Source organism: Hylaeus volcanicus, chromosome 4 (genome assembly GCF_026283585.1).
Source record: "Hylaeus volcanicus isolate JK05 chromosome 4, UHH_iyHylVolc1.0_haploid, whole genome shotgun sequence".
Lineage (NCBI taxonomy): Eukaryota > Metazoa > Arthropoda > Insecta > Hymenoptera > Colletidae > Hylaeus > Hylaeus volcanicus.
In genome coordinates, this window is record NC_071979.1 from 28,590,096 (window position 1) to 28,602,835 (window position 12,740).

A 12,740-nucleotide genomic window follows, 5' to 3' on the forward strand; every position below is an offset into this window, starting at 1 on the left:
TTTCTCTTGCGAGTTCCCGGTATTTTCGTTTATATGAATAGCCATCTAGCGGAAAACGCCCAAGTTTGTTCTCGAATAGTTCCTACTGTAAACGCTAGATGGCACCATTTGTTCGTTAAAAAAAAAAATGGTTTTATATCCTATAAAAAATTATTGAACACGCATTACAATACGAAAATATGAATGAGAATCATTTTTTAACCCTAAATTCCTTATGTTTTAATTAAAACGAACAAATGGCTCCATCTAGCGTTGACAGTGGGAACTAATCGAGGACAAACTTGGGCGTTTTCCCGATAGAGGCGCTGACCAAACTCCGAAATTAGTTCGACCTTTTCACCGCTAGATGGCGACACTAATTTCTCGCGGGGAAATTTGAATTTCTTTTTATTTAATTAAATTAAAGTTCATTAGAAGCATTTGTAAATACTATTGAGTAGTTTAAGAATCTTTTTTAAGAGATTAAGTGATTACTTAGTAAAATGGTTTGTAAGTTTTACGTTGATTTGGTACTACAAACCATAACATAAAAACGTTTATTGTGAGCTGTCTATTAAAGATAGATATATGCTGTCGAGGATTTTTTTGTAGAACTTTTTATACTCAATAATTATTCCGTACTCTTCTATTTAATGATATTTATTGAGGTATCTTTTGATAAAATTCTATGTACATTTACCTATTTTAAAATAAATTTATATAAAAAGGACACAACTATTTGTTATACTTATTTGATATAACGCTATGATAAATAAAATGTAATTACTATGAAAGGAATCATTGGTGTTTTTTTTTTTTTTTTATATCAATATATTAAACAAGATAAAAACATGAAAACTACACAATCGTAAAATCGTGCTTGATAGTTGAGAATCTACTTATCATTGTACTGTACAAATGGTACCGTCATTATACCGCAATAATGCGGAAGTACATACAATAAATATAATAAAACCCTGTTGAGCAAAGAATATATTACACATAAAAGGGATGCATTCTTCGAACACACTTTACGAGAACTCATTGTTCATGTTATCCTTAACATAAGAGGAACAACGGATGTAACAAGTCCTAGATACAGGTTAAGTCCACTCGCGCAATACTTTTCGCACAGTTTAGCATATTTGAAATATATCAATATACATAATTAGCAGAGTTTTTTAACCTTTCTTGAATTTAATTAACAGTATCGAAAGTGTCATGAAGATAAATATCCAAATGAATGTCGAAATGAAACCATTGTAAACAGTAGGATTGGATATTGACCAACCTCTGGCCAGCATAGCCCTCATAGACTCTGTACTCTTTGTTAGAGGTAGGACATAGCTTATGTACTTCAATATAATATGCATTCCCTCAGTGGGCCAAATTATTCCACATAACATTATAATGGGCAGGAAAGATCCCATCACCATGTATGTGGCACTCCTTTCATTCTCGGTGACACCAGCAACCGTGAATCCTGAAAGTCATTTGTCTGTTTTATATTACCAAGTCTCGAGGTGTCACTGTACTAGTATCGTAATATATCAACAGGAAGATTAAAGAATAGACATTATTTTAATGTTTTTTTACCGAAAGACATTCCACAAAATCCAGTAAGGAGAGTCAAAACGCAGATCCAGACGACGTCACCCTCGCAAGTGATATCGAAGACCGCAAAAGCGAACACTAGAACCATGATTGACTGTCCAAGCATAACCACGAATTGCGTTATCACTTGGCCCATCAAGATTTCTGTTCCAGTGATACCTGCCAAAAGAAACGTAATTCGTTAAATCGGTGTATCCACTCGTCGTTTCTATCGCTAATTGTATCTTTTATTCACCAGAAACTAAACTTCTTTCCAGAAGGCCTTCGTTCCTCTCCAATAACATGGCACCGGAAGTTAGAGCGACCGACAAGAAGAAGATAATTCTGAAACGTATATTTGTTAAATAGAAAGCTTCTTAATGATTTAAAAAAAAAATGTATGTTTTGAAAAGAAGATACTCACGTTAAAATCACCCCTGGAGCTACGAAGTCCGTGAAGTTAGGCTCCTCAGGACCATAAATCGGTTCTTCGAACTATACACAGAAGAGTGCAAATTGAATTTAAAATATCTATTCATGTTACTCAAGCTTGCATTTTTTTTTTAAGCGGGACGAATGCTCATTAGTTATTTCTCGACTTACATTTATTGGAATACTTGCATACTTCCCGCTGTAATTGCAAGCTACCGTCACGTCGCGAGCGAAGTCTTCGTATGACTTGTAAATGTATCTTTGAAGAAGCTGACCGATTTGTTGATCTAGAAAGAAGAAAAAACCGAACTCCATGGCAATTAAATAAACTAAAACTTATCTTTAAATATCCCTTCTGAATATGTATTTAACGAGCACGAACTCACTGGACATATCCATGATGATCATCATCCTAGAAAACGCGATGCTCCAATCGTCGGCATCTTTACCATCTTCTAATCTCTCTGTAAGGCATTCACTGTAATTTGCAGGGAAAGTTATGGCAGCCCAGGCCCAGCCTCGTTCGACAGCATTTTTCGCGTCATCGTCCGTGTCGTATGGCACGAACTCCACCGATCTCTTCTTCAGATGTTGAAGATACCGACAGCTCAATAGCGACCAGTCACAGCCAACCGTTGGTACGCAGGGGTCATTGGTGTTGTTCAATTCTTTGTTGACTATCGCTATATTCAAGCCTACTGGGTCCTTGCCCACGGACAGGCAGAATAAGACAATCTGGACGACTGGAAGACCGAAGATGAACAACATCATTCTAAAACGAACAGTTTAATTAGCTACAACAAGATGAATTCTCGATCTTTCCATTGATGATCAAGGCATACGCACCCCACGTTTCTCCACATCCACAGGAAGTTCTTCCATATGAGAGCCTTCATATGTTGGGGGTTTATCATCTGGAAGTTATTGGATCCCTTCTCTTCAGGGGGTAACTCTGGGACCTGTTCATGAAAGCATTTAGAATGTCAAAGGAAGCGTGTTAAAAGAAACTTATATTTTCGATTGGAGTACAATGTCGATAATATTGTAATAATAATTTGGAAGTGACATTACATTTTCGTCGTCAACAGCAACGCGACGCGTCCGACTAGAAACACTGACATTGTCACCGAATTCCCCGCTCATCTCGTCTTCAGGGGGCTGGAAAGAAATAACAAACCTAATTTATATCAGTGATATCATGGATAATATACATAAGAGAGAAACGTACGTCTTCAGGAGGAACTCCAGTGACGCTGCTGAGTATGCTGCTTCTTCTTCGAAGACCCATGTTCTGTCGTTTGCTGAGTTTCAAGAACACATCCTCCAGACTGTCCAGGTTGTGGATCTCCATCAGTTTCGTTGGCGATTCCTCGGCCAACAGCTTGCCACTCCTCATCAACCCAATGATACCAGCCTGCCTCGTTTCCTCGATGTAGTGAGTGGTGATTATCACCGTCTTGTTCCCTTCCTTTGTTATCTCCACCAGGTGAGTCCAGATATTCTGACGGAGGACAGGATCCACGCCCACGGTGGGTTCGTCCAGGATCAGCAGTTCTGGGTCGGCGAGGAGAGCCACTGCGAAAGACACCCTCCTCTGCTGGCCTCCTGACAAGTTCTTTATGAATCGATGCTCTGATGGCAGCTGCAAGAACTGTTCCACAAAAATTTCACTCAGACTGGACCATCGGGTGCAATACTATTCGAGATTAAGTACCCAAATAAAATGAAACAGAAATATAAAAAAAAGCTGAGAGTTACCTTTAAGAGAAATTCTAGCTTGTTGTCTATTTGCTCTGTTGTCATGCCAGCATTCCAACCAAAGTAGATGAAGGTCTCTCTGATGGAGAACTCATTGTACAACGCGATTTCTTGTGGCATGTAACCCACTCGTGGACCAGGGACTCCTGATCCTTTGGACCCTGGCCTACCACCTAATACCCAGATCTCCCCGGAGTTCAGTCGTCTGCGGCCCACGATGCAGGAGAGCAGTGTGGTCTTTCCACAACCACTCGCGCCCAGCATTCCATATCTATTCAAGAGAATACATGTATTAGATATATTGACAGAGTTACAAGAGCCTCAGGAATAATAAAAATGTTTCTTTTTATTTTCAACTAGCGCGGAGTTTCACCCGCGTGGAATACTATTTATTTTATGTCGTTCGCGTTCGACTGACCGTTCAACCTGGTTCAATCAGAAGGTAACGTCTTTTGTTTTCCGTAACTCGGATGATTCAATCGATATTTCTCATTGCGAGTATGACGATCGCACAGCTTTATTGACAAATTTTGAGATTTCAGATTGAAAACGTACTTTTATAGAAAACATGGATATAATTCTAGTAATATAATATCTAAGGAGCTTTTACTTTCGTAATTTTTATTCCGTGAAACGCAAGCCTCAAAGCTATAAATAACCCATCGCGTTACTTGGCTACCTTGCATAAAGCAGACCGAAGTGAGTAGTTGCTTATGACGGCCATCAAAACTTGTATATCATGGAATCTTTATGATAAACTTCGTTCGACATTGAAAGTAAATTACACGGTAATGTAATTTAAATGACTATACGGCTATATTAAATGGCTTGTCGAAGAAAGAGCCTCGGTAATGAATATGTTCCAGAGTAAACATGACGCGGCGCCTGGACTTTGTCTCACATAAGAAAAAAAGGAGACAGGAAAGACACACAGTTTCCACGTGACAAAAATCGACGTGGATTTACGAGTTCGGCACGTGTTTAGTCACCGGACGGAACTGTACACAATTTTTAACTTTCGAGTAATCCGTTGTTTCAGCATTTTCTATTCAAATAAATTTAGAGACTATTTGTTGGAGCACAGGATATTTGTACAGGTGGACTCCGAGAGTGTATATACGTCCTCAGCCGTTGATAATAGATTGAAAGATTTCTATAAACAATAGAACTTACATCGTGCCTTTTGGCACAGTCATATTCAATCCATCGAGGATGACGTTAGGGTTGTTCTTGGGTCCATACTTTTTGAAGGCCCTCCTCACGCATACCGCGTGCCTTCTTCTTGTGTCCAACGTCGAGGCTTGCGTCTTGAACTGCGCTCGTCGCGTTTTCAGCTCCAAGGAAGTCTTCGGCGGCGACGACACGCCGGTGGAAGCCTCCATTTCTGAAAGGAAGGGATCAATTGGCAATTCAATCGCTCCAATTAGTGTACGGATTTTTTAATGGACTCTGTAAGCGAGTTTTATCGAAAAATAGTAGTGCAGAGTATGCAGGTTTCCGTGTTTTCAGTTTTCCGTTTTATATCGATGTTTTAGGGGAGAAGCAATCGGCGTAGGGAGAAAGGTTCTGGAACGAGCTTGAGCTCGTATCGGGTCGGACGTTTTGGTCAGCCATTGTGAGGCTCGAGCACCCGTGTAAAAATTACTTCACTCCGCATTCCATGAACAAGTGTAACCGCATTCCCCTTTGGGTTTGAACTGGTTCTCCTTTTAGCCGACCACAACTATTGTCTCTCATTTCGGGACTTTGTGGTGAAAATAAAATTAACATCGTTCGTTGATCGATCCCAATTTGTATATTACGAAATAATAAAAGAGTAAACAGGGATTAAAATGAATACAATTCAAACTAAAGCGAGACGAAAATAAATTAAAATAACTCGACACTAAAATCATACAATAAGAAAGACATTTATTTAGTTTAGTTAAATAAACGTACATCAGAATATAACGTGTACATAGTTAGGAAATAAGAAGTAAGAGTCAATTAAATTTATAAAAGGTACAAACGTATAATTTGTAACTCTACAATTTCGTAATATTAATTTTTCAACCATGAGAATGTATAATTCCCAATAGTCGTAATTGTAAACAACTCGCCCAAAAAATAAACGAACTCGAACTTCAACCAAAATTACACCGAATCAACAAAGTAAAATGGCTCGTTAAGTGTCCAATTTCCAATTTCTACATTTCTGGGTAAATCACGACGAATTTCACTTTCAGTGACGTCGGTTCGGGCGACCGAAAATTGGAAACGCGGCCTGAAGGACGAGGCGATGCCTGGAGGATCGGTCATGCGTAATAGCTGGTGTAATTCATCGATGATGTAAGGCGTCACTCTCACCTATCACCAGCTGGTCCAGCCAACCGTACAAGCGGTTACGAGCCTGCTCGATCAGCTTTCCTCCCGAACGCGTTGCTCGAGTTCTCGCCAGCCGCGTAGAGGTCGCGCGGACATTTTTCTTTTCTCTTTACTTCTTTTTTCTCACTTTCATTTTCTAAAAACTGCTCGACCTTGTTGCGCAATTTGGGCACAAAAAATCGGGAGGTGGGGGAGGACCGTCGCGTGCTACGTGTATCGGGTTTCTTCAAGGACCCCTCGCTCATTTCGAGAGGTGCTCGCATGTATCTTGCGTGTAGCAGCCCTGTCCACAATTTGTATATTTCGAAATGATGGGCAATTACAAGTTGTTTGATGTAAAATTGTACCGTAGGAACGTCTGGCTTTGAATTCAAGCGTCAGTTTTCATTATCTTCGTCGCAATGTTTATTGTGATTCCCAAGTGCCCTGTAGAATCTACTTGAGCCTTGCATGTTTCGAAATGGTGGTGAATTATGAGTTATTTGATATAAAATTGTACTGTAGTAACACCTGGCTTTGAATTCAAGCGTTAGTTTTCATTATCTTGACCCAAATCTTTATTGTGATTCCCAAGTGTCCCGTAGAACCTACCTACACTATGTATATTTCGAAATGGTAAGCAATTAGAGTACTGGCTTGTTATTAACGCGTTAGATCATCCATCTTGATGATCCAAATCTTTATCGTGGTTCCCAACTGTCCTGCGTAACCGGTTAGAAGTTATGTTCGCGAGCGTCGAGGTGATTCGCGATATTTAATTCTAATTGAACTTGACGAATGGGAGAAAATTTGATCTGGCACGCACGAGTGTTTTTAGTTCGCATGTTTCTTTAACGTATCGTTCCGTTAAAGATCGGTAGCTGTAGTAATTACGTTTGGTTTATTTTCTTTCGAGTATTTTTGTATCCCACGTTTGCGCAATTGCGTTACCTTGTCAAATCATCGTTTTTCCATTGGAAGATTTCAACGAAGCGATTCGATGGAAACAACAAGCCGCCAAGGAACCGAATCGCAATATTTGTTAATTAGAGACCTGTCGAGTCACCGATCGTTAGCATCGCTGACGCGAAACATCTCGGTTTGGACGTTTCGTTGATGACCCGGACGCGAGATACGGAGGAATTCTTTAATCTTATAATTCGAGAGATAACTCTCCTTTCTTATAATTTATAGGGATGAATTGAACATTATAATCGAAGTTTAGTAAGTTCAGCATTCGCGACGCCCAGTTTTAGAATAGTTGGGTTAGGGCACACGTGTATATGGCGATGAAGAAATAATTTCGATGCATGAATCACACGTGATCTTACGAAACGGTGGGTTTTCTGTTTCGAACGAAAGATTTATAACATTTATGTACGCGTTGCGCAATTGGGTCCATAAAGAAGACGTCTACACCTTTTCGAAATCTGGCGTTTCTCAATGGAATATTCGCAATAGGCCAGACGACGGATTTTCCTTCGCCAGAATCAATTATTGCATCAGAGATTGTTTCGATATATATGTTTATATAATTATAAAATCATGTATACGATTATAAAAATAAATATAAATATTTCTATGTATATAGGTAGTCTATATTATATGTATGTATAATATTCCATAACATTCATCTGTACACACACACACACACACACACGCACATACACACGCGCGCGCCCACATGTAGTATGGATTAAAGGAATAAAAAGTGCAAATATAAAATTGATCCACTTGTTATCCAGAATATATAAATACTGCTGTTACAAATCGAATGTTACACCTGGCTAGGTTTGTTTTTAAATAAAAAGAAAGGTGTTTAGTTTAATTATGGGTAAAATAACGTGGAAAATGTCGAGGTTAAAAAACGACGTCACTTGTTCTTATAAAGTGTGAAACAACATATCTCGACCTTATACGTTGAATAAGTTTGCAAATATCTCCACGTCTCTTGCGTCGGTGACGATGCACGAGGAAGCTGAACGAAAACAAACGATCATATTGTGCACCACTTGCGAAATTGTTAAATAATCGCGACTCGACTGGTCAATGAGGTTGACACACATCCTTTTGGTTTTAAAGAAAGAATTTTCGAAGGAAGACAGTCCATTAAAAAAGTATTTCAACACTTGATTAGCGAAGAAAAATTATTCACTGTTGGCTTTTCCAAGTGTCTCGAGTCTATAAATATAAATATATATTTTAATTTAAATGTAGCTACATATTCTCCGAGAAATGGAAGCCAGAACGAGGCCCGTTTCGCGACTAGAAAAATCGCCAGTCCGTGCAAGTTCATTGGAAAGAAACGACCTGTCCGCGCGAAAGCCTGAGGAAATGGAAAGCGATTAGACGTAACCTTAGATAGGCGCATCTTTCGCAACCGTAAGTCGGTTCGCGCGAGGGAATAAAGGCAACAAGGAGAAATCCACGCGATACCGAGTCAAATGCGTTATTCGAGTTCGGTTAGAGTCGATATTGTAAATATCATTCAATTTAAATACGATTTACAATGGCTCGTTATTTCTAAGAAGCAACGAGGACAGATATTACTCATTTGACGCGTTCTCAATGGTTCTCTACAATTGAAATAAAAAAGTCGTTATGGATACAGTGTTCCTGTTCTAATAGCTAGTATTCCAAGTATTAGGCTGTCATTATCAATCACGTTTTATCGCGTAAAGTGTTTCAAAGAATTTGTTTTCCGTTTACGTATGCAATGTAAAAAAAACTGTTGAAATTACAGTCATAGTTATCGAGCGTGTGATTTGGTCGTAAAAAGACTTCTGTGACAAGTTGTATAGTTGAATGTAAACGACATGCTCGTAGCAAGCTTTTATGGAGTTCCTGACGGTTAATAAACTTGATCGATTCGACAAATGGTGAACTTCTCTTTTGCACGACTTATCCGTCTCTCGGTTTTAAGTTGAAATAAAATCGATACTTAATTCCAGTTCAAAGAACTTGTTTAAGGTTATCGTAATATGGCACAGTTGGCCCAACGGCGTTTCATCGGAAGAATAGAAACAGATATGAAAATTTGAATCGACCGTGAATGAAATTATGGTAAATAATTCACTGACGTCTGCGATTTGCATGGAAATCGCAGGGTCTATGGAAGCGAACTCGCCACGCAGGATTCTTACTTTTAGGACTTCCCATGTCTCGTTGGATTTTCATCCAGTCATGACTCGCTGAATAAATGAAGAACAGGTTCTATTTGATCTTTACGTCTGCGGGCGAATGGGGAATTCGCAAATTTTTGCAGAGAAGAAGCGAAGATTGGCAACGCAATAAAATAATGGAATTAACGTACAGTAATTTATTCGTGTTGTTTACTCGACGAGGCTGCTGAAATCGTAATTGCTCGTTGCAAAACATTTAACGCCCTAATAAAAATGCTAATCGTTCGAATGATGTTTTAATTCTGTAATTCTTGCCAATGAAGAATTAATTTTTATTAAAATATTTGCAATTTAAATGGGGGATTGCAGTTTATGAAAACAGTTGCGCTTCACCTAACGACGTTAACAAAAAATTGTTACATTGTTACAGGGGGCTCCAAAGTCCTCTGATAGACTCTAATTATATATGCTCTAATTAAAAATACGAGTTTATTCTGAAACTAGGATTTTTCTTCAGATTTTCTGGGGTTCGAATAGAAAAGGGGTAATGAAGCAATTCAAAGTACTGGATTGGACAGGTTTCACAATACATGTCCTGTCCAGTGTCGTACAGCATTATCCAATTAAAATATGCAAATGGCTCTGTTGGGTGTGCTATTCGGGTTGCACAAATTCTCCCATGTTTCCAATTAATTTAAACCAAATGCCTAATGACAACCTGAGTACCCTTACAAATCTATCATATGTACAGAATACTGCAGTATTCACCTCTTTTTAATATTAAATAAATTCCACAACTTAAGTCTTCTTTAAATTAACGAAGATACTCAAAATATAAATTAAAAATAGATATAGGAAGAAAGAAATATCCTGGAGAGGCAAATCCTTTGTTTTTGTAATATTTCAGAAATGTCACTGCTACAGTCTTTTTAAATGATCTGTAGCCCCCGAATTCAACCCCCCAAAATACGTCCCAAAAATGAGCAATTCAACACCTCACAAAGAACCACATGCACACCACCTCCTGAGCTCCACACTAACCTGCGTCACGTTCTCAAACAATGGCAAACTCCTGTTCACAGCTTCGCACGAGCAGATACCCAGGCAAGATCTCGTCCCCCTCGAAAGTTAGTTACATTTCGCGGTTCTGTCCCTCACCGTGGCCAACTGGACATCCATGATCCGTGGCGAAATTCGCTGGTTCACCTCGCTCTGAGACCGTCGCACGACACTTCCAGCATCCAAGGTGACCGACTGTCCTGCGCGGACCAGTTCCAGGTGATCCTCGACGCGAGTCGCCCTTGCTTGGACGTTTTCCTCAGAACTTCCGATTCCGAACGCTCCCTTTCCCTTAGCCCGACGAATCGTATCGCGTTCTCGATCGGCACCCTCTGTCGGGGTTCGCTGAGGTTTGCTCGCGCGTGGGCATACGATAAGGGTTGAGAGGACGAAGGAAACGACGAGAAACCGTCGCGAATGCACGAGCGGCGTGGTCACCGTGCCGCTGCGAACTGACTTCGAAGCGACTCCGGTGGCTGCGGAATGGGGCATCAAAACGCTTGTGCAACGTTCCTGAGCGGTCTCGGAGCACCGCGGGAAAGGCCACACCGAGGTGGGGGCCTCGATGTTATAAATATACGTTCGCCTGTTCGCGGGATGAAGATTTTTCCGGTTTGTTTGTGGCGTGGTTTCGATACAGGTTCGGAATCGTTTTTTGCACGCTTGACCCCGGGGAACGGAAGACTCCGTTTTTCTTTTTTTGTAGGAATGGGACGAGGAGGATCTCGAGATGGAAGTTTATTACGGTTTGCCTTTGTGCGAGGAGGACGTTAGGTTTCGTAAACACGCGGTGTCATAAATGATTCTTACAGAGTACGACTGGATTGCAAATCAGATGATAATACAGGATAATTTTGATTAGATCTGACCTAGACTTATGCTAAACTCGAATACTTTAAACGGAGACAAACTGAGACAGAAATAACACGGCATGGTGTAGGGCTGAGTTGTGAATCAGATGTATAGTATAATTTTCGTCAGATTTAACTTCGAATATTTTAATTGTAAACATTGTTTCGTTTTATACAACGTTTAATATTTCTACGTTAGTTTCATAAATACTAAAATGCGAAGTGGAAGATCAATGCCAGGCTTATCCTGTGATCTAAGACAGATTATTAACGACAATTATGACGTTGATACTTCGATGATAAATTATCACAGGTTGTTGTGACGCTTTAAATAGCGAGGGCTGGCGGCTATGCTCGTTGATGAATATTTGTTTGCTTGTTAGCGAGATGGAGATCCCAGCTTCCCTGTTAGCAAGTATCCAGGCAGGTTCAGGGTCGTTTCTTTCTCCTCCAAGGGCGGAAGCTTTTCTTGTGCCTTTTGCGGTCACCGAGAATGGGATTCCCCGGGGTGATTCCAAGTGGAAACTTTCCACGTGGACCATGGAGGCTCTTGACACTGAAATTCGTTTGATCGCTGGTCATTGTTCTCCCACAGGTGAAAAGGGGAAAATAAATGAAATAAAATAGGAATATGTCAGGAACGTGAAATTTCATCGCAACCATAACGAAAGATTCATTTGTTAAGAATTACTGAGAGTATATCTCACTTTCTTTATAAATAATAAATGTATGAAGTAACTTGGTAACGAAAAGTGAAAAATAATAAAATGTAACTCTATTTAAAAATATTCTCCAACAAGAAAACTGACAGATTCATTTTCCGAGAGCTATAAATATTTATTAGACAATTTACAACGACTACAAGCATCTACATTCCATTCAAAAATATTCTCCAACACCTACTTAATAAACAAATCGTCCATATTTATAACTGGTGTGGCTCTAGAAAAAGAAAACAGATGCAATTATCCAAATGTATTTTTTAATACCGCAGTCGAACAGATTTTATTAAATCGATGAACATTATTGTACGCTGAAAATATCGTGGATAAAATCATTATGCGTATTTATTCTGTTTACATTTCTTCAAACGAGTTTACGTTCGAGCATGGTTGATATATTGTGTAAGCACGAAGAATTATCACAACGGATACATAACGCAGAAATTGTTTATGTTATTGCAGGAAGCGTGTGCAACCTCACTCGTCGATTGCGCAAAAGGCTGGGCCAGATTTTCGCGCGTTGAACACACTTGCCGAGCATTGAAGCGATTTAGTGACTCGGCGTCGGATATACGCGCGCCGAACTCTCTCACCGAGCGTTGAAATCACCGAATGAATGAGCCAGAATCCCGTTCGTCGAACTCTCCTGCTAAGTGGAGTACCATTCATCGGATTAACGGAGTCTCGTTGTTTGGATTTTTATGTACGTGTTACCACTATGGTTTAGTTGCTTCTGTATACTATATTTTTAATAAATATTGAAATAATATTTATATATATCGTTAACTGAGGGAAAAAAATAAATTCATCTACATTTAATAAAAACAAAAATAAAGAGAAGTATATAATTCATCTACAATCGATAAACGCAAAAATAATTT

General features: G+C 39.5%; 1 protein-coding gene across 1 annotated transcript; it reads right to left on the reverse strand.

Moving 5' to 3' along the window:
* Positions 1–623: 623 nt before the first annotated feature.
* Positions 624–10,777, reverse strand: LOC128875090 (ABC transporter G family member 23-like). Its single transcript, XM_054120421.1, has 12 exons — positions 10,269–10,777; positions 4,936–5,146; positions 3,763–4,033; positions 3,233–3,655; positions 3,076–3,162; positions 2,851–2,963; positions 2,391–2,776; positions 2,176–2,291; positions 1,997–2,067; positions 1,829–1,917; positions 1,576–1,752; positions 624–1,462 (listed from the first exon to the last, which is right to left on the reverse strand). The coding sequence occupies exons 2-12, from the start codon at positions 5,142–5,144 to the stop codon at positions 1,161–1,163; spliced, it is 2,244 nt and encodes a 747-aa protein (XP_053976396.1). The 5' UTR covers positions 5,145–5,146; positions 10,269–10,777; the 3' UTR covers positions 624–1,160.
* Positions 10,778–12,740: the final 1,963 nt, after the last annotated feature.

Coding starts and splice junctions, on each gene's coding strand:
- LOC128875090 (XM_054120421.1), bottom strand. CDS start 5,144: ATGGAGGCTTCCACCGGCGTGTCGTCGCCGCCGAAGACTTCCTTGGAG. Junction 1,753..1,828: donor GGAAAGAAGTTTAGTTTCTG/GTGAATAAAAGA, acceptor TTCTTTTGGCAG/GTATCACTGGAACAGAAATC. Junction 1,463..1,575: donor ATTTTGTGGAATGTCTTTCG/GTAAAAAAACAT, acceptor AATGACTTTCAG/GATTCACGGTTGCTGGTGTC.